Raw genomic sequence first — 26,721 nt, forward strand, 5'->3', positions numbered from 1 at the left:
GAATAGCAGCACAATTGACTAATTCAATATGACTGGGACTCCATATAGTTTTCACTTACTTGAAGTCTATGGGGCACTCAGCTTATAGCTAGTGCAGGATAATGGCAGGGCGAAGAGGTGCTGCCTGTTTGGATGTCCAACTATAGTTGGCTTTGAGAATCCAAATGCAGCTGAGGCTGGCTGTGGGACCAAAATTTACTCTTGGCAGAGAAGTGGCCTTCAATGTACTACTGGGTCCTTAAGAACATAGCTGCAGGGGCCTGCAATAGACTAGGAGAGAACCAAGATGAGGGATAAATCTGGGAGGCCTCATCCTCTGTCCACGATAGTAAAGGCAGGTGAGACCACTGGATGATTGTCCATTTAATGCATCCTACTTTTCTCTTCATCCTTTAATCCCAGGAATTCCAAGGAAAACAAGAATTACACCGGAACATGCTCGGACTCTTGGGAAACGTTGCTGAGGTCAAGCACCTTCGGCCATATCTTATGACCACACAGTTCATCAGTGTCTTCAGGTCAGTTTTGAATATGGAATAAATAATTTGTTTACAATTCTAGAGGTTATTTCAGTTAGTTCCATTTTCCTCAATCCTTTCCATACCTCTTCCCCATTGTCATAATCACTGTTAATGCCATCTTCATTAAAGTACCTCCTTTATTATTAAAATACATTATTTTTTACCCAATTGTGCAAAGGTGTAGCCTCCTCCTCCACAGATGTAACCCCTGGTACTATCCATACACCTCTTCCCAGAAGCTCGGCTACTAGTTTGTGCAACTACAGTGGAACTGTTTTAGCCCTACAATAATTCAGATATATCTGAATTTTTGTACTCTCTCCAAGGCCAGTATATCCCTGGATCATTCAGCAAAGGAGAGGTCATTCAGTCTATGCATTGACTCTTTGAAAGAGCTATCCAATTATTCCTCCTTCCCTACTCATTTCCCATGGTCTACTAATTTTGACTTAAGTATTCATAGGCATGTACCACATGAAGGTTTATATTGAATCTATCATAACTTCAGGTTGTCCATTCCAGATTATAACTCATGGCAACAAATATCCTCTTCTCCATTTTATTTTTAGCAATTACCTTCTATCTGTAACCTTGGTTACTGACTGCCCCGCCAGTAGAAAGTTTTCCTCCTTACTTGCTGTATTAAAATCTATTCATGGCTTTTGAGCACTTCTTCTAAAGCTCTTTGAAACCTGTCAAGGGGTGAGGAGACAATTCTCACCTTCTACAATCTTTCACATAACTAATTAGATTGGCATTTTCCATATTCATTTGCTACAATCCTGCCTGTGTTGTTGTGAGCTCATTGTATTAGAATTAATTCAGAAGTGCAATGGTCCAATCCATTTGTTCCTTCATTGTTGGACCTGAGCTGCTTCTGCAGTCATTCTTTTCTCTACGCAGTGGCCACATTACTAGGTACACTTGTACACTTTGCTCATTAATGCAAATATCTAATCAACTAATCATGTGGCAGAACTCAATACATAAAAGCATGCAGACATGGTCAAGAGGTGGTTCAGTTGTTGTTAAGACCAGACATCGGTATGGGTTAGAAGTGACTTTGACCATGGACTGTTTTTTGGTGCAAGACAGGGTGGTTTGAGTATCTCAAACTGCTGATCTTGTGGGATTTTCACGCACAACAGAATTTAGAGTTTACAGAGAATAGTGAAAAACAACCCAAAAAAACATCCAGAGAGGGTCAATTCTGTGGGCAATTAACTGCCTTGTTAATGTGAGAGGTGAAAGAAGAATGGCCAGACTGTTTCAAGCTGACAGGAAGGTGACAGCAACTCAAATCACCATGCATTACACCAGTTCTGTGCAGAAGAGCATCTGTGAATGCACAACATATTGAATCTTGAAGTGGATTGGCTACAGCAGCAGAACACCACAAACATACACTCAGTGGCCACTTTACTAGGTAATTTTAGCCTACAGCGTCTGTCAGGAAGCTAATGTGATCGGATCAGTTTATTTTCCACAGCCAGCTGGGCTGACTTACTATTATTAACCCAATGCCAGGCAAATTTGGTTAAAATGTTCCAAGGATATATTGGCCTTGGAGGGAGTACAAAGGTCAGATTTATTAGAATGATTTTAGGGTTAAAACAGTCCAATTGTAGTTGCATAAATGAGCCTTGTATTTACTTGAGTGTAGGGGAATGCATGAGCAAACCAGTTTTTAAGCATAGCAGATGGTTAAACGAGAAAGCCCACAGAAGAGTAAAAAATAATCTATTTCCTCTGCTGGGAGGCACCCACAGCAAGAACTTAAAATTAAAGTTGGAGTGATATCAGGAATGTTAGTTGCACAAAGACTAATGGAAATGTGGAATTGTATCTATCAGAAAGCTTTTGAGGTTAAAACTAGATTGAGCATTTCAGAACTGAATATGATGGATTTTCGTTTTGGAACCAAGGCATGTGCATAGTATTAAGAAATAAATTTTCCATGAACAACAGAAGGGCAAGATTTACTGCACTGTTGCTCCGTGTTTTGCTTTATCACACAATCATAATTACTCCAACAAAAAAATCAAAAAAATTAGGAAAGTGATCAAGACTTGGAGAGAGGTGCTGAGGAAATTTAACCAACTAGCACTAGGGATGAATGGCTACAGTTAGGGTGAGAGACTAGTGATGTTGGGATCGTTCTCCTTAGAGCAGAGTGATACATCACAAATAATGTATTGAACCATTCAATATTATGAAGGCCTTTGATAATAATTGAAAGAGAGAAATACTTTCCACTTATAGGAGAGTGGCAGCCAGAGGATGCAGATTTAAACTAGTTTTTAAATATCTAGTGGTGAAAGTAGAAACATTTTCTTTGATTATTTGAGATTATCATCAGTGCAGCCCAAAATGATGAATACACAAATTCAAAAGAAATGTTCAAAGTATGTTCAAGGGAAATTATTCATAGAATAATGGATTTTCAAAGAACTGCTGCATTGTAACTATTTTCTTCTATGAAATAAGGGGGAAAATAGTAAACAAACATTATCCTCTGTCTGTTGAGTTAATCCCATTAACCTCGTTGTTACCAGCAATAAAATATGAAGAATCATCAGATCTTGAAATTAAAATGTTATTTATTCCTGGATCTTGCTATAAAAATCATCTCCTTGTCAGCATATTTCTAGTAAGAAAGGTGGACAGTGTAACACCAATTCCTTTCTGTGTAAGCTCCCCTTTTCTCCTCTCTCTCTCTCTCTCTCTCTCACACACACACACACATTTTATTTTATGGTTCTTTTACAGCCGTCTCTTAGAAAGCAATGCAGATGGGATTGAGGTGTCGTACAATGCCTGTGGGGTTCTCTCACATATCATATTTGATGGAGATAAGGCCTGGACCATCGCAGAACCTCGTCGGGTTGATGTGATGGATCGGATGTGGCGAGCAATCTCCAGCTGGGATAAAAATTCAAGAAGAAACATTAATTACAGGTGAGAGGTGGAAAAATTCACTGTAGCATGATTTTATGAACTGAGCATGGGAATGGGAAGGTGTGTCAGGAAAGGTGGGATTGTGTGATTTTTTAAAAAACTTTGTAATTAAGACAATAATGCTGGCTGATAGCAGAATACTTTTGGATAGTGATGGAATGTCTTTGCCAGTGGAGGGGAGGGGAGTGTACTTTGGATAGTGAATGGTGTGTCCTTGGGCCAATGGCATGTACTGTTGGTACTTTGTGTCAACAGCAAGAGATGTTTTGGCCACTGGAATGTGCTTTAAGTCACACTTTTGGGTGTCTTGATTTGGTTAAATATGCATTTTAGCTTGTGGGCTGCTATATTCCAGTGACAGGCATTCTGGTCAATATCAACAGGGCCAGAGTTTTAATAAGTGACCAGAGGACATAGTGGCAGAATTAGGCCATTCAGCCTATTGAGTCTGCTCCGCCATTCCATCAGGGCTGATGCCAGATCCCACTCAACCCCATACACCTGCCTTCTCGCCATTTTCTTTAATGCCCTGATTGATCAAGAAGCTATCGACTTCTGCACGGACTTGGCTTCCACTGCAGTCTGTGGCAGAGCATTCCAGATTCACTACTCTGTGGTTAAAAAAATTCCTCCTTACCTCTGTTCTAAAGGGTCACCCCTCAAATTTGAGGCTGTGCCCTCTAGTTCTGGACACCCCCACCATAGGAAACATCCTCTCCACATGCACCCTATCTAGTCCTTTCAACATTCAGTGGGTTTCAATGAGATTTCCCCCCTCCCCGCATTCTTCTACATTCCAGTGAGTACAGGCCCAAAGCTGCCAAACACTCCTCAAATGTTAGCCCTTTCATTCCTGGAATCATCGTCATGAACCTCCAGTGGACTCTCTTCAATGACAACATATCCTTTCTGAGGTATGGGGCCCAAAACTGTTGACAGTACTCTTAAGTGCAGCCTGACTAGTGTCTTATAAAGCCTCAGCATTATCTCCTTGCTTTTATACTCTATTCCCCTTGAAATAAATGGCAACATTGCATTTGCCTTCTTTATCACAGGCTCAACCTATGACCTTTAGCTTTCCCATGTGCAGCTAGTTGGAGAACAAGTAATGAAATAGTTGGCCAGTGGTAGAGTGTTTAAGCCACCAGTAGGGTGTTTAGGCCAGCAAAGATATTCTAAGCATAGGGCCTTTTGAACTGCTATTCGTTTCTTCCTTCCTGCAGATCATTTGAGCCAATCTTGCGTCTTCTTCCTCAGCAAGTGGCTCCAGTTAGCCAGCACTGGGCAACCTGGGCACTCTTTAACCTTACGTCTGTCTATCGTAAGTACTGTTTAATAATGTGTCTCTAACATTCATTGCAAAGGACTGAATGACAAGATAATTAAATTTCTCAAACTCATATCCATAGTGGGATTTGTTATTCCACTGTTCTGACGCACTAGTCTAGAAAGATCATCACTACAATACTGTACCCCTGCACTTCAGAGCTTATTAATTCTTTACCCTAGTTTTAAAATCTTCCCATAGCCATAACCATTACAAAATCTGTGACTTCCTTAACCAATACAACCCTTTGAGATTTCTCCATTGCTTGAATTCCAGCTGCTTATACATTACTGATGTTGTCCATTCTACCACTGGCATTTGTCTAATCCTTAAGCTCTGAAATTCTATCAAAAAACTCCCAACTCTCGCGCCTTCCATTAAAATGTTTCTTAAAACCTATTTTAATGAACATTTCCTTTGAAGTAACTCTTTGTCAAATAATATTTTTAAATGATATAAATATTAAGATTAAAGCACATAATACATATACCATGCCAGACTGAGAAGTGTTCCTAAATTGGAACATATTTGTGAAATGATACAGCAGGATGCTAATTTTGACCAGTCACATCTGTGCTGGTATTATTGAATAATTTGAGTTTCTTGGCAATTTCACTAACGGTGCTGGCATTGGAATTGACCATTATTGGGCTAACTGCTCAGTATCACTCTGTGCTGGGAAAACTGGTCTATGGTACCATCAGACTAATGTGCCCTGCAAGAGAATCAGAAAGGAGGGGAGGAAAAAAATTCAACTGTCAGTGCCACTTCTAACTCCCTTCACCCTTCCCGCTCCCCTGGCCATCCGTTCCCCTATCCAAGGTGTTAAATTTGAAACGTTAGGTTTTTGGGAATAATGACTTTTATTTTTAAAAGCTTGCTGTTAGTAATAAAATGTTGAACCAGAAAATTAGATGCTGCATTTGAGCTGAAAGCAGTCTGTGAACCTAACACTGAATAACTTAAATCTTCAGCTGAGAAATACTGTACGTTGTTGATAAAAGAGAATGGAATTGAATTGCTGAAGGGAGTGATCGAGAGTGACACAGCTAGATCAGAGACCAAAGACATGGCAGAGTAAGTAATACTTTCAAAGGCAGGACTATGTGTCCCATTCAGAGAACTTTGAGCCTGATTTGATGTAGGAAGGCTGAAATGCAGACAAGGTTTCAATCTGATGCTCTCATTGTTTTAGAGTGCAGTGGTTCGACTTTTAACTTTACACTAGAAAGTGACAGCGTAGAATCATAGGGCAAATCTTGCACTAGTTGCCCCAAGGATCCAAACATAAGTTGAGCCACGGCAAAACACCAGAAAAAAGGTTAAGCACATAAAACTGTCCACAAATTGGCAGTCATTGTCACTGTTATTGGGTGGCACGGTAGCGTAGTGATTGGCACAGCGCTTTGTAGTGCCAGCGATCATCATTCGGGGTTCAATTCCTGCCACCATCGGCAGGAGTTTGTACATTCTCCTGTGACCCTATGGATTTCCTCCAAGTGCTCCAGTTTCTTCCCACATTCCAAAGACATATGGTTACCGTCAGTGTATGTTGATGTCGGAAGTGTGGCGACACTTGCAGGCTGCCCCCAGCTGAAGCCTCAGACTGTGATGGTCATCAATGCAAAGTGACACACTTCACTGTATGTTTCGATGTACATATGCCAAATAAAGCTAATCTTTATAATCTCTTTATCACATTCAGACTAGACACCATTTAAAATATTAAAGCTACTGGCAGCTTCTCAGTCCCTGGCAATCTAGTCACAAAACGCAGCCAGGATCCTGTCCGCATTTCCGAAGCTTATGCATTTCGCATGGACAGCTTTATTTCAATATAGTATAATCTGCAATCATCAGCAACAAGAATTTAACCCTAAAATGAGGACTGTATGAAAGTTCCATGATGGGTATTTGTTCAGCCTCTCCCCCACAAGAACACAAAATAAGATATTCTTGGACGAGATGAGCAATGAGAGGATAGGAGTGCCACTCAATATGGTAGGGAGCAGTTTAGCAGCTGGATTGAAGTGATAGGAACATAATTGTATTTCCTCTGTGTTCTGTTAACTTGAGTGTTTGATCTTTTCAGCTTACAAAAATTGGCAGTGGGCATTACCCTGGGTGTAAAAAGACAGACCTCCTCTTGATGAAGCATTCTTGATGGGATCAATAAAGTATCTATCTATCAGTTCTTATGATAAAAACAGAAAATGCTGAAATACTCAGCAGGTCTGAGTGATCTGTTCCAGACCAGAAGTGTTAACTGTTTCTCTTTCCATAGATATTGCCTAAGCTGCTGAGTCTTCCCAGCATTTTCTCTTTTTATTTCCAATTTCTGGCGTCTGCAGATTTTCTACTTTTATTTACTCTTTCCAATTTCATCTGATGTCATTCAACTTTGATTAAAAACAAAATAATTAAGATACTAATCTCTTCTAAAGCGATTACTCTTTTTATTTCTCTATCCCACAGAGAGGTCATTAAATTCTGTGAGAACTTTAAAGAGGAGCGGATGGACACATCGAGTTAAAGGCTGAAGATAAGCTATTACCAACTGTCACTATTTCCTGTCAGGCGTGGAATCTAAGTAAACACTGAGGAACTTTAATGTCCTGCTACAGTAATGCATCAGATGCATTATAGGGAAGAACCTCTGTGCATGACATGGTGTCAAGATGACACGCAGCAGAATCATTTGGTGTTGCACAAGAAAATGTTAATTCATGTAATTTTTTATTGGATAAGGAATTAGCGTTTTCTCCCACCTTAACCCTTCTACCTTCTTAATTTTTAATCTCTTCTCATTGCCTTTTGAGTCTCATTTCCACCCCACCCCACCCCAACCCTGGCGTTCCAGCTGTATTCTTTCTCTCTCTTTCTCCCTCCTCCTCTCTCCCCCTCTCTCTCTTTCTTTCTCTGTCTATCTCTCCCTGTCCTTCCTTTTCATGTTTTTTTTTTGTAAATTGTGCTTCCATGGTTAGTCTTGAAAATTTTTTGATTGTGAAATCTCTTGGGCTGTGCCAGTTAATCAAATGTCAACGGTTAGAAACAAATTCAATGGTTATAAACTTTTAAGAAAAATAAGGAGTAATTAATAAATGATTTGTTGTTGAGGCACCTGTTCCTGTAGATGTGCTGATCCTTAGTTCTTGATCCACAACTGATGATATGTTAACAAGCTTGTGAGCTCAGTCTTTAAGGCAGCACCAAAGTTGTTAGTTTCCATTTCTATAATAACTAAATGACAACTATTGATAAAATAATGATAGCTTCCACTTAAAATGTTTTTTAGTTCCAGTTTTAATTATAAACGATGTTCTCAGTGGGCCTGCAATATTGATACAGTGAAATTATATCAGGAATATGGTGATATGACATCAAGTAAGCTATGTAGTTAGGGTTACACTCATAATTAATGATGGGCAGTTTGATGTGTAAGTAATCTTTGAGTTGATTTAGGTATGTATTTTGGCTTTTTAAATTAAAATAATTCTTTACATTCTGGATTCGCCAAAACAAATTGAGAATCAGCTGTTGCTTTGTGCCTTTTGTTTATCCCCAGTCACCTGCCCTCCTCCTCCTCCCAAGTTACCTCGATTCAATCTGAGTTTGGAAGGAGTGATGAGAAGTTGAGGGAAAGCTGACACTCTTTCTCTTGGTGATCTGATTAGTACAACTTATCTAATTCGATGAATCAGGAACTCATAGAAAGCTTGTTGAATCTTACGTCAGGGTGGATCCAGATGATGTATTACTGGCCTGTATCAGCCCCACAGCTGTGCATCTGTTGTTGGCCAAGTCGCACTCCCGAGGCTTGTTGCAATCACTCTTTAGATATTCCATGAAGTGACAGCTTCCGTGTTTTTAACACACAATGAAGATAAAGAGCCAATGCACCTACTGCTGTTACATTCAGTATCTACAATGGATAACCAGCATCAAAACAGATATGGTATTTGTATTAACCATCTAGTTATTGTACATATTCTAATTTTTGTGCGAATCATTTAAAGCTTACTTTGTTTCTGAGTTTGTCTTGTTATCACATGATCTAAAAGTACCTGAGAGAGTACAACATTGAACAGCTGGACGGGTGCACATTGAGGATCCTTCTGTTATTAAGCATTCAAGGTACATTTATTATCAAAAAATGTATAAGTTATACAACCTTGAGATTTGTTTCCTCACAAGTAGCCACAAAGCATGAAAACCAAAATAATCCAGTTAAAGAAAAAGATAAAAGACCAACACCCAATGCACGAGACAAAGGGGAAAAAGGAAAATAAAAAAACACATCATACAAACAATTGAAGCGAACAACAGCATTCCAAACCAAAATGAGCCTTCAGATCCACAGCCCAGAGTAGGCCCAAAGCCTCGGTTTCAGTTCATCATATTAATGGGCATAGAACACAGCAGTTGGGGAGTCTTCATCGCCTCGGTGCCGTGGAGAGAGGAGTGACCATCGAGGAGAGCGAGCGAAATCTCACCTCTGATCTGGGCCAGCATTTAAATAGTCTAAACAGGGAATCGTGCTTCACACCAGGACCCGGCTGCTGCGAAGGGCACTGGGCCTACAAACCGCCGCCAGTGACTTGCTCTGGGCCCAGATTTCGCCACCCAGCCCGAAACAACTCCCAAGTCCTTCAGATCAGCTCGGTGCCCAGTCTCATACCCAGGCCAGTTGTACAGGGTCAGAACTCCACTGCCCCGACCACTCCTCTCCAGAAGGCTCACTCCATCTGCATCAATTCTGCAACACACCATCTTGGGTCACCCCCTGAACTCGCCTCACCATCACTCGCCCCTTCTGTGTTTGTGGTGATAATTTAATATAATTTACCTCAGAATAGGTGTTTTTAATGATGTTTATAGTCAAATTTCTCACCTCTTGAACTACCCGTGAGCTGTTGCACGCGTTCAGTAGCGCCATCATAACTGGAAGCAGATAATGGCAGGAAAATATTTGTTGTGAGAAAAGTGCACTACAGTATTCCAGAAGTTGAGACTGTTGTACATAAGAATCAATTTGCCACACCCCAGATAAAGATTAGGCATTGTCTTGAAGTAAAAGTGATTTACTTCCACTCCATTTGTGCCTGATTTCAGAGTGCTTCCAATGACTGAACATTAGTTGCAAACACAATTTTCCCTTGAATGGCCAAAATTGTGTCAGTGCAATGAATGTAATGTCATCAGACTCCAGTAATGAAAAGAGATCCTACTCCACTTTGTCTGGTCATAGAGTCACAGAACACTACAGCACAGTAACATTCCATTTGGCCCATCTAGCCCGCGCTGAACCATTAATCTGGCCAGGCTCATGGACCTGCACCGGAACCATAGCCCTCCATACCTCTCCCATCCACGCACCTATTCAAATGTTGAAATTGAACCTGCATTCACCGCTTGCGCTGGCAGCTCATTCCACACTCACACCACCCTCAGAGTGTAGAAGTTACCTCTCATGTTCCCTTAAACACTTAACCTTTCACCCTTAACCCAACCTCAGTAGAAAAGGCCTGCTTGCATTTACCCTATCTATATTCTTCATAATTTTGTATACCTTATCAAATCCTCACTCAGTCCTCTACGTTCTAGGGAATAAAGTACTAACCTAGTCAGCCTTTCCCTATAACTCAGTTCCTTACGTCCAGCCAGATCCTTGTAAACTTTCTCTGCACTCTTTCAATCTTATTTACATCTTTCCTGTAGGTAGGTGACCAAAACTGCATATAATTCTCCAAATTAGGCCTCACCAACATCTTAAACAATTTTAACAGAACATCCCACTTCCTATACTCAATACATTGAAGGTCAGTGTGCCAAAAGCTTTCTTTACAACTCTATCTACCTGTGATGCCACTTTTAAGGAATTATGGATCTGTATTCCCAAATTCCTCTGTTGTACCACACTCCTCAGTGCCCTACTGCTCACTGTGTAAGACCTACCCTGGTTGGTCCTCCCAAAATGCAAAAGCTCACACTTGTCTGCATTAAATTCCATCTGCCATTTTTCCAGCTGGTCCAGATCCCAGTCCAAGATTTATTAGTCTTCCTCGATGTCCATTGCACCCCCAGTCTTGGTGTCATCCGCAAATTTGCGGATCCAGTTAAACATATTATCATCCGGATCATTGATATGACAAACAACAATGGACCCAGCACCATTCCCAGTGGCACACCACAGGCCTCTAGTCAGAGAGGCAACCATCTACTACCACTCTCTGGCTTCTTCCGCAAAGCCAATGTCTAATCCAATTTACTACCTCATCTTGAATGCCAAGCAACTGAACCATCTTGAGCAAACTCCCCGTGTGGGACCTTGTCAAAGGCCCTTCTAAAGTTCACACAGACAATATCCACTGCCTTGCCTTCATCAGCTTTCCTGGTAATTTCCTTTAAAAAAAAACTATAAATTGATTAGACATGGCCTACTACCTACAAAGCCATGTTGACTATCCCTAATCAGTCCCTGTCTGTCCAAATAGTTATAAATTTGGTTCACTTTGACCATGAACTAGGAATTCCTACAAGTTGATGGAGATGCCACATATTTTCAAGGATATTCTTAAAGCCTCCTTGAATATGTGTAGCATCTCCATCAACTTGTATATCCTATCCCTTACCATGGGCCAGAGCCTCTGACCTGGAGAAGTTGGCCTAAGAGAGAATGCTGACATTGGTTTGTTTCTAAATTTGGAGGAATTTGCAGTGATGGCACAGCAGAGTTATGTGCTACTCTGTTGAAGAAAAGGGTACTTGTTGTGGCTCATTTAGTAAGATTCACTTGCCACGTTTCACTTGGAAATGCTGTTTCCCTTGGTGGATGAGTCCAGGACAAGAGGTCACAGTCTTAGAATTAGAGGGTACCCATTTAAAACAAATGAGGAGAAATTTTTTTAGCCAGAGGGTCATGGATTTATGGAATTCGTTGCCACATACAGCTGTGGAGGCCTAGTCTTTGAGGGTTTTTAAGGAGGAGATTGACAGGTATCTAATTAGTCAGGGTATCAAGGGATTGGGAAAAAAGCTGGAAATTGGAACTAGACGGGAGAATAGATTAGCTCAAGGTGGAGTGGCGGAGCAGACTCAATGGGCCGAATGGCCTACTGCTCCTTTGTCTTGTGATCTTGTGATGTCTAAAAAGGTCATCAAATTGTTATTTGTGGTAACTTGCTGTGTGTAATTTGGCTGTTTAATTTCCTAGATTTGCAACTATACAGTACTTCAAAATACTTCAAAGGCTGTTATGACTTTAGAAAGTGTGGAAGATATTGTATAAATAGAGCACTTTATTTATTTCCCTCTAATTCTCTTTTTCAACTTCAAACTTAACTAGAGCTGCAGTGAAACTCTCCAGCTGAAAGACTGACCTATCTTGGTGCAATTCTTCAAGATACTAGGGCTGCTTATCACCTTTTATTATGTTTTGTAACTCCGAAACATAAGAACTAATTGAAAGAAAAACAAAGGAGCTGGGAATGCAAGTTTTAACTTATTTTTACTTTAAGAGAGGCATGTATCACATGGTGGTGTGATGACATATGCCTTTTACATATAACCTGCTGTGCACTATTTAAATAAATAAGAATGCTTAATCAAAAGATATATTTACCATATTACTGAAATATTAAATACACAACACTCTGTACTGCTTAGATATAAACTCCAACTCAATACAGAATGTATCTCAACTTGTATATGGTATACTATATAACAGAACTACTATATAGGCATCCACAGCATAGTAAATTTTAAATTGTCCTATTCACTCCTAAAGATTCAATCGCTGTGGAGGCTTTCTTATTCTTGTGATGTAAAGTCTTGGCAGGTGAGACTTGTGGCTGTGAAACAATCTCAGGTTCTGGGGCCTCCTCCATTGTGTTTGTAGAAGGTGACTCTGGGACTGCAAGAAGTGGTTCTGACAGCTCTGGACACCTTTCATCTCCTTTTCTCAGCTTTTATTTCAGGATCTACTTCAATCTTTGCTTCTCTGCTTTTCAACTTCTTGTCTGTCTTTTTCTCACCTCTTTTTAGTTTCTTGCATCTCTGAATTTTCTAATTTCTCAAGAAAATAGGTCTTGTTTATCCTCTTCCATTTCCATAGTGCTTTTGTCATCCTCGTTTCTTCTTTCTTGGATGTGCATCTTGATTTTGGGGGAAATGGTGCATTTAGTTCACTGGAGTATTCTCTTATTAATCCTTCTGTTGCTCATTTTACAATTTGATGTCTCTTGTGTTTTTCTCATCCACAATATCTGATGAATCCTGTTTTCGTATCTCCATTGACTATTTTCTTTTTGGTCTTCCATTCATCTAGCAGGGCTTTGTTCTTTGCACCAACTTTTTCCCACTTGAAACTCATGCAATAACCTTAGATTCTGGTTCTTTATAATCCCAAAAGCTCAATGGTTGCATCTTCCCCGAAGCTCCTTGAACTCCTTTCCAGCTTAGAACCAAGCCACGTTTCGCAAGCAACTTGCTTGATTACCATCAGAAGCTTTCTCAGATACATTGCCTACAAAAACTGCTATAGTTAGACCACTGCTTTTGTTGCTTTCACCACTTTCACAATTCCTCTGAGCAGTATGATCCTTCCTTGGTCCAGTGTTTTCCGATCAGAGGCACAGAGTTGGCTTCAACACCTATTTGCCCTCTGTTGGGCTCCAGTTCATGGTGTACAACATGGAGACAGTTTTTGCATAATCAAAAACCTTTTTTAATTCACTCTCAGTTGATTCTCCTGCAGTGGGTGTGGCATGCAAATTGTGGATGGATCTCCAATCAAATTGTTGTTGTCTCAGCCAATTACAACTCCACAATGCCAGCCCTCCTTACCACATACAAGCCCAGTGTGGCTTGTTGGCAGTTGTACTTCAATATTACAAATGTCATTCTCACTGGGTGTTATCTTTTCTCCAGTGTAAGTTAATGGTGGGATGTCAACATGCTTCAGTTCAATATTTTTGAAATGCTGTTCAAACTCAGTTTGTGGAATGACTGAAACAGGTGGGCCAGAGTCCAATTCCATTGTAGTTATTTTGCCATGTAAGCCATATTGCTTGTCTATAAACAAAAGAAAATCTGCAGATGCTGAAATCAAAGTAATACACACAAAATGCTGAAGGAACTCGGCAGGCCAGGCAGCATCTGTGGAAAAGAGCAAACAGCTGATGTTTCAGGCCAAGAGCCCTGATGAAGGGTCTTGGCCCAAACCGTTGTCTGTTTGCTCTTTTTCACAGATGCTACCTGGCCTGCTGAGTTCCTCCAGCATTTTGTGAGTATTTCTTATCTATAGTTAGTTTTCATATTATAAATCTCAAGGCTACCCAGCCCTGTGTTATTCTGATCGTTAACAGATTTTTAATTGACAGCATGCAAATTAGTGCTCTTTTTGAAACTGCAACTTTGCTGTTTATCTTTTTCTCTTCTCTGTGCAGTCCATGTCTTTTTTTTTGCCTGTTCGTTATTCATTTTCCACAGTACTGTATTTGTCAAAATGGAGCGGAGCAGGCCATGGGAGGGGTGTGGGACAGGTGGCAGAGAAAAAGTGTTAGTGGTAGGGTGAGGGTGTGCCACAGGTGCAGACACACCCAGCCCTGAGTCACCAACATAATTTGATACTAAACAATTGATTTATTGATTATTACAGAACATTTCTCCAGTGCTTCCTGCTCTCTCCCTTCTCCTTTCCCCTCTTTCTCAACGACTCCCTTCTCCCTACTTCCTTCCCACTCTCAGTCCACCACAGAAACCTATATCAGAATCAGATTTATCATCACTCATATATGTCATGGTTTTTTTTTCTGTTTTTGCAGTAGCAGTACAGTGCAATACATAAAATTACTACAGTAATGACAAAAGTGTTAGGCACCCAAGACTTTTACACAATACTGTATGTTTCCTACCTGTTTGCATTTTCTGTAAGTTTCACCTTTAAATCTGCATTGGTCTGGTGTATGTGAACCCCTGCCACAATGGTCTGGCCATGCAGGTTTCTGTTTAGATATTACAATTTTGTTCACAATCACTTTCATTCCTTACTGCAACTCAATTGCGACTCTGTTGTGTCCATTGATACAGCTATTTCAACTGCTCTTTTAAATGTAAGTTGTGCTTCAGATTAGGAGCCGTTTTTGAAAACTTTCTTCTAAGATTCCACTAACTAAACTATCTTTCAGTGCATCATTATGTCCATTGCTGAACTGACAATGCTCAGACAAGCTCTTCAATTCAGCCACATATGCCAAAATAGACTTCCTTTTGATTCCGCTTATGAAACATAAAGTGTTCTGCAATCAACAATACTACTGAGTATTCCTGCATTACTTTCATGATATCAGCAAAGCTCTTTTTGGTTTGTTTAGTTGGAGCAGTTAATTTTCTAAGGAAACTGCATGCCTTTAAACCCAATTCACTCAGCAAAACGGGCATTTCATTTGCTTCAAATATCACTCGATTCACTCAGTATATAACATCCAGATATCTGTCGTGCAATCAAACATGTCAAACTTTACAATATAGTCAACCATCTTTACTCTTTTTATAATTATTGTCACCCAGTACTCACTGTTCATGAAGCTATGAATTTGTCTGTTTTCTGCCCTTTTTTTCTTAACTCAAGTGACTTTCTCCCCTTGTGAAGAAAATAAAAATGTGCTGCAATTTTCTATTTAAACTTGAGCGTCTTGCTGCACTTCAACAGGTAGGTAGTCATCTCAGGTTCATTTAAATCTTCCTCATCACTATTATGTTTTGGAACTTGGCCTTTTCTCCTTGGAGCGACGGAGGATGAGAGGAGACCTTATAGAGGTGTTTAAGATGATGAGAGACATTGATCGTGTGGATAGCCAGAGGCCTTTTTCCCAGGGCTGAAATGGCTAACATGAGGGGGCATAGTTTTAAGGTGCTTGGAAGTAGGTACAAGGGGGAAGTCAGAAGTAAGTTTTTACACAGAGTGGTGGGTACATGGAATGCACTGCCAGTGACGGTGGTGGAGGCAGATACAATAGGGTCTTTTAGAGACTCTTAGGTACATGGGGCTTAGAAAATTAGAGGGCTATGCAGTAGGATAATTCTAGGCAGTTTCTACAGTAGGTTACATGGTTTGCATAACATTGTGGGCCGAAAGGCCTGTAATGAGCTGTAGATTTCTATGGTCTATGTTCAAAACATAAAGACAACAGAGCTGGGAATGCGAGTCTTAACTTCGTCTTTAAATGAGGTGCACACGTATCACATGGTGGAGTGATGACTTATGCCATTTATGTACTTTTACATATAAGCCGCAATATATTACATAAATGAACAAGAATACTTAATCAAATTATATATTTGTAATATTACTGAAATATTAAATACATAATACCTATCACCTGTCACCTTGTACTTCTTCACCTCCTCCCAACTTCTTATTCTGTCTTCTGCCCCTGTCCTTTCCAGTTCTTTGAGAGGTCTTTGCTCGAAGCAATTGTTTAATCCTGTCTATAGACACCTCCTAACTTGCTGAGTTTCTCCAGTATCTTGTGTGTGTTGCATCTGCAGAATTTCTTATGTTTCTAATTTGGACTACTTAAACTATTTGCAATTAGGACAAAGGCAAGACATACAGTACTTCATTAAATGGGCAAAAGAAAAAAAAATCTGACTTGCTTTTAGTGGGAACATTCTCCACCATAGCAAAAGTGAGGCAGGGTAGTCAACTTCCCAACTTGCAGTAACTAGAAATGGACTGCGTCACCCCGCCAAACCCATCATCTAATTCACTGTAGAGACAAAACTAATCACTGGTGCTGCCCTCCGTACAGCTCCTCCATCTGGCAAATACCTCACTCCTTTTTTTCTTTGTTTCTATATATACAAGAAGTTTCCATTTTTAACAAGAGGCAGGGATCAGATCTGTTATTTGTATAATACTAGGATGTTCCTGTATTTCACATAAGGCTGTGACACCATTCTGAAACTGAAAAGAGATTGGGTGTCTGAGAGGATTCCAGGGATTGAGAGAAACATGTAATTATATTAGATAAACCAGGGACGAACACACTTGATTGTTTTTGTCTGGAAGGTGTGCATACCATGTCTTTGATACATAGAAAGCATAAAGATTCAGGCTTTAATTCCTACTCACACAACATTTCCTCCGATTCTGTTTGAGTTTCTAACTCGTTCTTAACATGTAAATTATATCCAGGGTTGTTCCACTCTATTGTAGTATTAGGGAGTTCTTGGTGTAGTAAAATCAACTAAGGAAGAATGCCAATTTCCTGAATTCAGAAATCTGTGTTACTTTAAAACTCAAAAGTTCACTAATTCCATCGAGTGATTACCCTCCAAGAACTAATCATGGATCAAAACCAATGAAAAGGAATAGTTAAACTGAGCAAACTTTGATCTGATTCAACCAAGAAAAGAAAAAGTAGAAGGTGGGTATGGTAGGGAGGCCCAAACCACTTTTTTCAAAAATGTTCTACTCACACAGGTCTATTCTCAGACTATTAGTTCTTTGTCACACATATCAAATACTGATTGTGCTACTGGATTCTTAAGAAGGATCTCTTGGTTGAGCACAGATCAAGTCCATCAACATTGGCTAATACATTGTGTCTAATTACTACGAACACAAGCAATATAGATTTGTGTGTGCTTATGATGAGAGAATGTTGAAATTTGAATAAAAGTGCATAGTGAATAATTTTACTATACGTACATAACATTCTCATTTAAATCATTCCACTTCTCCCACTGCTTATCATATAAAGGTACCCACATTTAATGTTGAGGCTTCATAAGGCATTAGTCAGAATGCATTTGGAGCAGTTTTGGGCTCTTTATCTAAGAAAGGATGTGCTGGCATTGGAGAGAGTACAGAGAGTATTTGATGGCTCTGGGTCTGTACTCTCTGGAGTTTAGAAGAATAGTGTGGGGAGGGGTCTTATTGAAACCTATTGAATATTGAAAGACAGATAGAATGGAAGTGGAGTGCAATGTTTTCAAGAGTGGGGAAGTTTAGGAGCAGAGGGCACAGCCTCTGAATAAAAGGATATCCCTTTAGAATGGAGATGAAGAAACGGTGATGAATCCATTGCCATAGACAGCTGTGGTGGCTAAGTCTTTGGGTATGTTTAAAGTGGAGGTTGATAGGTTCTTGATTAGTAAGAGCTTCAAAGGTTATAGGGAGAAGGCAGGAGAATGGGCCTGAGAGGGTTAATAAATCAGCCATAATGAAATGGCAGAGCAGACTCGATGGACCAAATGGCCTAATTCTGCTCTTATATCTTATGGTCTTATGTCAGACAGATATAAATGAAACAACACAAAACTAGACTTAAGTACTTTTGAAAAACACTATTTTAACCTGTTGGTTCACGTAAAATGGACCGGAAAAAACCCCTACAGATTTAGATTATTAGGTGGATGTTAGAATTTTACGTGTGTCTTTGTTGATTTGAGTTTTACGTTTGATTATAGAGTGGAGTATCAGTATCCTAAGAGAGTTGTACATTCATCCTTGACAACTAAGTATATGTTCTTGGACAAGAGACCGTAAGGAAATGTGCTATCAATGGTGTCATCTTTACATTGCTCTTACCCATGGAGACTAATGTTTATAAAAATAAATTACAATAATCCAAAAATTGCAGGTAATTTTTCTTAATGATCCAGCCAATATTTATCACTCAAACAACACTAGGAGTAGTAGAAATTTGTTTGTTATGTTGCAGGGAAGACAGTAATGATGAGTAGGTTTCAAGGGTACTTATAGGGTCATAGTGTCATAGAGCTATACAGCAGGGAAACAGGTCCCTCAGCCCAACTGGTCCATGCTAACCACAGCAACCTCCCTGCTGGTCCTGTTGCCTGAGCTTGGCCCCTCCCCTCCCCTCCACATATGCTTCCAAATACCTCTTAAATTGTACCTATCTCAACCACCATCTTACAGCTCATTCCAGGTACTCTGTGTAATTCATTACCTCTCGGCTGTCTTTTTAAATCTCTCTGCTCTTACTTTTGTATCTGTGTTCTCTAGTTTTGGACTCCTCAACCCTAGGGAAAGGACTATGACCTCCCACCTTCTCCATACCACTCATGATTGTATAAACTTCTATGAGGCTGCCCCTCATTTTCTTGCATTCCAGGGAATAAAGATCCAACCTGGTCAATCTCTCCCTATATCTCAGGCCCTCTAGTCCAGGCAGCACCTTGGAAACTCTCTTCTGCACCCTCTCCAGCTTGACAACGTCTTTCCTATAACAGGGCGACCAAAACTGTACACTGTTATCCAAGTGCAGGCTCACCAATGACTCGTATAACCGCCAAAATAGGTCCCAATTCCTAAACAGATGCCCTCACTAATGTAGTCCAGTATGCTGAATGCCTTCTTCAACATCCTGTCAACTTGCACGACTGCTTTCAGAGAACTGCACACTTGTACTCCCAGGGCCTGCTATTCCACATTTGTCAGTGCCCTCCCATTCACTGTATAGGTCCTACCCTGGTGTGAATGTCCAAAATGCACCACCTTGCAGTTACCTCAGTTGAAATCCATTTGCCCATCTCCTGAACTTAACAAGGTCTCTTTGCAATTCACTGTAACCTGCTTCATTATCAACAACACCCCTAATTTAATATCATCAACAAACTTGCTAATTGTGCCATATCCAAATTATTTGCATCCATAATGAATAAGAGTTCTCAACACTAACCCCAGTACTTAAATTGAACTAAAGTGCTTTCCTTGTGGGAACGAATATTCTTTTAATTGCAATGGGCCAGAACCTGTCCCATTGACCTCGGACAAAGGTATCTGTTCTAATCAACATACAGGTAAAATGAGGTATGATGAGGATTCAGTAAATGTTAACATTCCGTCATATTCAGCTATTATGAAATAGCTATTCAATCGGCTTTAATGTAATGATTCAGTAATAACACTTTCTCAGATGCTGCACACGAGCTTACTCAAAAATATGATACAGAATCAAGGAAGATATAAAGGATAGACTGAAATCTCGATCAAGAGCATGATTTAGATCAGTGTTATAAAAGAAATTGGGTGGGGAGAGAGAGAAGGGAGATACATAAGAAGGGAGAGAATTCCCAGGTTTAGGTCCAGGAAAACGTATTGTTCCTGAATAATGGTGTCTGCATAAGGCCTGAAGTGGTGGTTTGTCGGTCTTAAGAAGTTTACAGAATTAGGGGGAGTTCTGGAGGGATTTTATATCACTGAAGCAACCATAAACCCAATTAATCTGGCCTGGTTCTTGCAACGTTTATACTGACAGCAATCTAATCATTTTTTAAAAGTCGATTCAGAATTATATCCCGATCACCTGTTGAAACATTTCAATCCGGTTCCGAAAATCCAACCCGGCTCTTTTCTAACACCAACTGAGGCAGAATTCTTCACATTCCCCAAGGAGACCCAACTTGTAGTAATAGCAGTGAACAAGTTAAAGACAGGCGGTCAAATAAACCCAGGACTACATCCCGTAGCTGGTTCTTTTAGAATAATAGCACTCTTTCCTTTCCCCAGCAGGTAAGTGTGTCAGGGTAACCTCTTGTTGAAGTTTTCTGCCTGGAAAACATAAGGTAAAAGACTTGTCATCGCGACTTTAATTCGGGTGAAGTAAACGAAAAATGCTTTAATTACTTAGTAGATCAGGCCGTGTTTGAATATAAAAGGCGTTTCGCCTTAAATGTTAACTCTATTCTCTTTCCACTAAAGCTAAAAGTTTATAACACTATCAGCTTTTATTATGTATTTCTACCAACAACAGTATTTACTGTTTTTAATATTTCCAGCGTTCAAATAACTGTAACCAGAAAATTCCCTCCAGCTTCCTGCTGTGAGTCCGCTCCGAGATCTAAAACTCCTTTTTCTCCTCAAGGACCTAGTGACCTGATCCAAGAACTCAAAAAATGTGCTGATTGGAGGATTAATTTTCCATTGTAAATTGGCCCTAGTGTAGGTGAAGGGTAGAATCTATGAGCTGATGGGAATGGGGGAAAATATAATGGGAGTAATGTAAGATTACTATAAATGGGTGATCGAAGGTCAGCGTGGAACTGAAGAATGTGTTTCTATGATACATGACCTCACTACTCTGTGGCTTTCAGTAGAGAAGGCTGCATTGTGAATACCAAATGCAACATACTAAAGTGGAAGAAGTATTATTGAGCTATTACTTCACCTCATCCATGCTGACCATATAAACTCCCTGCTAGTCCCCGTTTGGATCCCTGAATGGTGGGAGGGAAGATGTAAAAAGACAGGATGCTCTGGAGCAGAAGCAGGTTTGGAGTTGAGCCAGAGCATTGTGGAGGAACAGGCTCTTTTGGATAACTTAAACAGAAGGAGAGAAGATTTATTGAAGATAGCTCAAATTATAGAGGATGATCCATGAAAGATAAGAGAGAAGGAGAACCTTTGTTCTAGGTAGGAGGCAAGGTGTTGAGAACAGAGGCAATAAATATGGAATAGATTTGATTGAAAGGTCTGATGAGGAAAATGGAGTGGCCTTTGAATCAAAAACTTAATTGAACTAATTGTAGCTAATCCAACATAAAATCTAATTACTTAGTTTATAGCCCATAGCGTGTCATCGTGATGTCACAAAATCTGAAGACTGATGAAAACTTGGCTCTGATGAAAGATCTGGAAGATCGCTTAAGGATCCAAATCGACAAACTGGAGCACTTGCGACTTTCCATTGCTGAGGTAACACGTACTTTATTTTCCTTTCAATTACTTACTACGGTTTGCTACAGTCCTGTGGTAGGGGAGGTCAAAATCCATCACACCGTTCCAGAAGTATGAATTTGATTCCTTCCTCTATTGAGAGATGTTAATATAGCTAGGGGACATATTGCCACTACTCTTCTCCTCCAGTTGGGTAGGAATAACTTAAGTTAGGGTCAATTCAGCATCAGTTGCATACTTACTCAAGTCAGAATATCTGGGGTTCAAGTCCCTCCCCAGGGGCTTCAATACACCAGTGCAAATCCAGATCAATCCCCAATTCTCAAAATGACATAAAGCTGAGATGCTCCTATGCTTCCCATTTACAGTAATGCATTAAGCTGAAGTGCCTTTTCCGGTGGATGCAAAGCATGCACTGCATTAGTCTGGCTGCATCATGGCCTTGAATAGAAACACCAATGCATTTGAATGGAAAATCCAACTAAAAGTAGCGGAGTCAGCCCAGTACATCACAGGTAAAGCCCTCCCAACCATTGAGCATATCTACATGAAACTCTGTCGTAGGAAAGCAGCATCCATCATCAGAGATCCCCACCACCCAGGCTATGCTCTTTTCTCGCTGCTGCCATCAGGCAGAAGATACGAGTGCCTCAGGACTCGCACTAGCAGGTTCAAGAACAGTTACTACCCACAACTATAAGGCTCTTGAACAAAAGGGAATAACTACGCTCCCTTGCCCATCCATTGAGATGTTCCCACAACCAATGATCTCACTTTAAGACCCTTTATCTTATTTCATGTTCCTGTTATTTATTGCTATTTACTTGTAAATTTACATTTGCAGTTTGTTGACTTCTGCACTCCAGTTAATCTTTCACTGACCCTGTTATATTTACTATCTATAGATTTTAGTATGCCCACAAGAAAATGAACCTCAGGGTTATATGAACTTTGAAGCACAGTGGAGCTGTCATTGGGATCTTGACCAATATTAATCCCTGAACCAGCTTCAGTGAATAAAACATTATCTGGTGTTATACAGCCTCTCTCTCTCTGTGCTTGATTTCAAGTGGGAGCCTAACAAGGACAAGGCATGTATTGTATTGAAAGTAATTTGACTAGAGTCATAACATGTTGTTGTATAGAAGCATTCCATTCCACTCATTTTGTCCGTGTCAACTGTATGGAAGTCATCCAGCTAGCTCCCACACTCCTGGTCTTTTTACATGGTCGAGGATGCTTTTACTTATCTCCTATTGATCCAACTCTTTCCTGAGTGTTGCTGAATCTGCATCCATACCACCATTCAGACAAATAACACAGACAATCCATTGATTCATTCTAAATTATTTCATGGGCTTGGAGATAATTTTGCTCAGTTGCAGCCTCTAAGAATGATGCTCCAGCTACTAAAAGTATCGTGGTAGAGTTGAGGGACAAATTTTACTTTGCTTCACTATGTTTGAAACTCTTGTTCTGTATGTTCCTGCAATTCAGGCCACGTCTCCCAGCAGCGAGACTGGCTTTGATTTTATCCAGGAATCCAATGATGACCTGAAGCTGCTGATCACGGACCATGGGGACTGGCTGGCAAGAATGAATGAACGAATGGAGACACTTCAAATGAACACAGCAGTGTTTGTACAGGTTAGAGGAAATAGTGATGTCTTGAGTTGAGGTACAAGATATAAAATACTTTGTTTAGCCTATCCTCCCAATCACATTCTATTCCCACAATGCAACTTAGTGCGGATGATGGAGACAACCTACAACTTATATTTCTTTCCTCAGTCCCCTAAAAATTTTACAGTAAGCTGTCTAAGAATATAAGTAGACAGGTGACTGAAGCTAGGTCAGAGCTTTGTTTTATAGAGTATCTTTAAGGCAGAGCGATTGGGGACAAGTTTCATAGCTTACACTCTATGGAGAAGAAAAAGAGACTGGAATTGAAGGATTGCAGAAATCTCAAAGGCTTCTGCGGCGGGAGGAACTACCTAACAGACCTACAGTTAGCAGCATGAACTGCTCATTTCTAATATTACATAAAATATTTTCATGCAAGCTTATATAGAAAGCTCCAGATGTTTCTGTAGACAAAGGTAGAAACACCATTTAGCATAATTCATATAGAGATATTCAATCTATTGTCTCTTACTCCTGCTACAGAATGTTGTGTGTCACTTTTAGGCAGGGGAGGGGAGGTTAATGTGATAAAATCTGCCAGCTAGAATGTAATCCTCATACCTTCATAGCAAGTCTGAACTACATCAGAATACCTACAATATCTTTTAGATCTTAAGTATGTATAATGCTGTCACTGGAATTTACAAGGACATGATGTGACTTCATTGAAATGTACTAATTCTCTGTGGCTTGATGGGTTAGATATTGAATCTGCGTGACATCTGGAAAAGGAACATTCTTGGGATACGGGTCAACCAGTTAGACTCAGGAAGAGGAGAAATTACTCAGGGGATTGGAAATCTGTGGAACTCTGCACTTGGAGGAGTGTGAATGCTCGGTTGCTTGATCACTGGATGCTTAGACTCCCAAGGGGAATCACTGGATATGGGGATTAAGCAGGAATGTAGGAGTTAGGCACAGGATCAGGAGGATCTTATTAAGTGGGAAAGCATATTCAAGGCCATCATAATGCCTACTTTCTTCTTAAAAAAGTGTGGCAAGTATAACGTGAACAGTAGAATTATTATGGTCCTTCTGCTTTATGTGTGTGTGGGACAAATACAGATACAATATGACATTTATAAGATGCAGTCTGCTTTGTTTTTTTAAGTTTCTTTGGAGTGTAAGTGTTTTCAATGTAATATTGTATTTCAGATGAACACAAAACCTCGGATTTGGAATAATAAACAATCCACCAAGCGCTACAATCGTTGGCCGAGGTCGACAAATGCAGATGACACACGCTCAGAAATAGGGTGGTCCCCAACGAGAACCCGGAGAAACAGTGATGCTGCATCTGAGATGTCATGCGCTTGGTAAAAGCCTGAAATCCTCAACCACCATCTCCCCCTACTGTCTACAGTCTGGAAGTAGGGCGAAGGGATGGCAGGGGTGGAATCTAAGGCACCCCAACACATTCCTGCTCATTAACTGTTCCAAACTTTCCAGACTCACTAAAGGGTCTCCTTTTTGTAACTGGCTCAACACCTCCAACATCAAGTTACTGTACATTCTCATTTTGGTTGTGTTGTAATAAGGGTCAGCCATAATCCTTGTCAGGAGGTCACTGATCCAAATGCAAACCTTGGTCCTATAATGAAGAACTGTACCATGGTTGGAGGCACTCACTATCCTTTAGAGACATTAAACTTTACCTCTCAGATATTTTAAAGAACTGAGGAATTCTCTGCAGTATCTTAGCCAACATTCATCCCTCAACCAGCAATATTTTAAAAAATTTTGTCATTATCAGATTGCTCATGTGGATATTGGCAGTGCAGAAATTAGTTGCTACATTTCCTTACAGAGACTATAATCCAAAAAAACATTAGGAACTGTGATTGACTCTGTTGCGATGTACCAAGGTGGGCAAGGTGATATATTCAAGGCGGAGACTGAAGAAATTGGATAAAAAACCAAAGTAGTGCTGGAAATGTCTGCTTTTATTTGTCTCTCTCTCTCTCTCTCTCAAAAACAATATAATAACTTGACAATTCATTTTGGTTTTGAGGGATAAAATATTAGCCATAACAATGGGAACTTTATTTTTCCTCCTATTCATAATAATACCCTGGACTCAGACTCTTCTACATTGACAGGGTGGACGGGGCCTCTGTTTAAGAGACAGCTCAGCCAGTAGATCAAAACTTCCTCAGTAGCGCATTGAAGTCTTGCTCTTCATATATAGAGCAAGGGAAAGGGAAAAGGCTGTAGCATACAACAGAAGTTAGACTAATTGGATTAATGTGTCTTTGGGAGGAGTGAAAATAATCAGAATAATTATAATAATGGGTCAAATGATACTGTTCTGTACTACAGGGTTTTTAAAAATATATCCTGAACGTAACTGTTTTTGCTCACTAATGTATGAATGCCTCCTTTTCTCACAAAAAAAGTTTTACCAGGAGGACATCTTGCATTATATTTCACAACACTGAAGATGTGTCCAGAGGCATCATCAGATGTATGTACACAGCAGCTAAAATGATCATTTTAGGTGAATCATAAAATAACATTCAATTTGTAGGGTATTTTTATGTTAATTAACAATCCGCATCTTGTGACAGAAAAAAGATGCTCTTAGATGATAAACAAAACTATGACCAAATATTTTAAATTATATTAGAAGACTTTGTAAAATGAATATGCATTTGTAATACAGCAATAGAACAATATGCAAAGTTCTCATAACTATTAATAAAGTTTCATACTGCAATATTCATATACAAGTCATCACTAGATTTTCTGTGAATCCATTAAAGTAATGTCTTGAGATTCTGATGCAGTCCAGAGAAAAGAGAAAACTGAAGGGATGATGATCCAGTATAGACCCTTTTGTATGGAGAACAAAATGAGGTCAGAATTCAATTCAGTCAAATAGCTCTTCTGAATTGCAACCATAACAGTCCACTTATTACAGCAGCTAGGAATGAAATGGTCAAAAATGCCTGACACTCAAGTTTCCCCAGCATTTTTTTTTGCTCCAGAAGAATCTCTAGCACCTGTAACATGATGTAAGGTTTCACTGCTAATGTAATGACCTCTCTATAATGTTTCACTGCTAATGTAATGGCCTCTCTGTAATGTTTCACTGCTAAGGAAATGTAATGGCTTCTCTTTAATGTTCTACTGCTAAGGTAATGGTTTCTCCGTAGCAACAATGTTTGGGTTATGACTAGAGATAACGGGGCGTGCTAGTCAATGAGCGGGATGTTGTTCTTTGTGAGTCTGGAAGCCGGGAATTTGCGGTCTTTTGTTGGGGAGAGATGAGGAGAGAAGACATGAATGGAGAGAGTTGGTAGACCACCAGACAGAGTGGACTTAGAGCGAGGGTCCAAAGGTCAGCGATGATCAGAGGTCAATAGTGGACAAATGGCCTTATCAGTGAGCTTCAACATTTGTGCATTAGACTGTTTCATGAGAATGGGCCGTTTTATTTTTCTTGTTTCTTTACTAACCATATAGTCAAATTAAGAATTATAAAGTTCAATTATTTAATTGCATAATGTGTACTGTTTGTTATT

At 39.9% G+C, this 26,721-nt stretch overlaps 1 protein-coding gene across 5 annotated transcripts in view; it reads left to right on the forward strand.

Annotated features, from left to right (window-relative positions):
* zer1 (zyg-11 related, cell cycle regulator) overlaps nucleotides 1-8,838 on the forward strand; it is a 31,534-nt gene extending 22,696 nt beyond the window's left edge. For all 5 annotated transcript variants that reach the window (XM_073052363.1, XM_073052362.1, XM_073052367.1 and 2 more), the window contains 5 exons: nucleotides 403-518; nucleotides 3,291-3,479; nucleotides 4,703-4,800; nucleotides 5,781-5,883; nucleotides 7,282-8,838. In XM_073052363.1, coding sequence (XP_072908464.1) covers nucleotides 403-518; nucleotides 3,291-3,479; nucleotides 4,703-4,800; nucleotides 5,781-5,883; nucleotides 7,282-7,339 — 564 coding nt within the window. In that variant the 3' untranslated portion in view covers nucleotides 7,340-8,838. The remainder of the gene's footprint in view (nucleotides 1-402; nucleotides 519-3,290; nucleotides 3,480-4,702; nucleotides 4,801-5,780; nucleotides 5,884-7,281) is intronic.
* Nucleotides 8,839-26,721: the final 17,883 nt, after the last annotated feature.

This window comes from Hemitrygon akajei, chromosome 7 (genome assembly GCF_048418815.1).
Source record: "Hemitrygon akajei chromosome 7, sHemAka1.3, whole genome shotgun sequence".
Classification (NCBI taxonomy): domain Eukaryota; kingdom Metazoa; phylum Chordata; class Chondrichthyes; order Myliobatiformes; family Dasyatidae; genus Hemitrygon; species Hemitrygon akajei.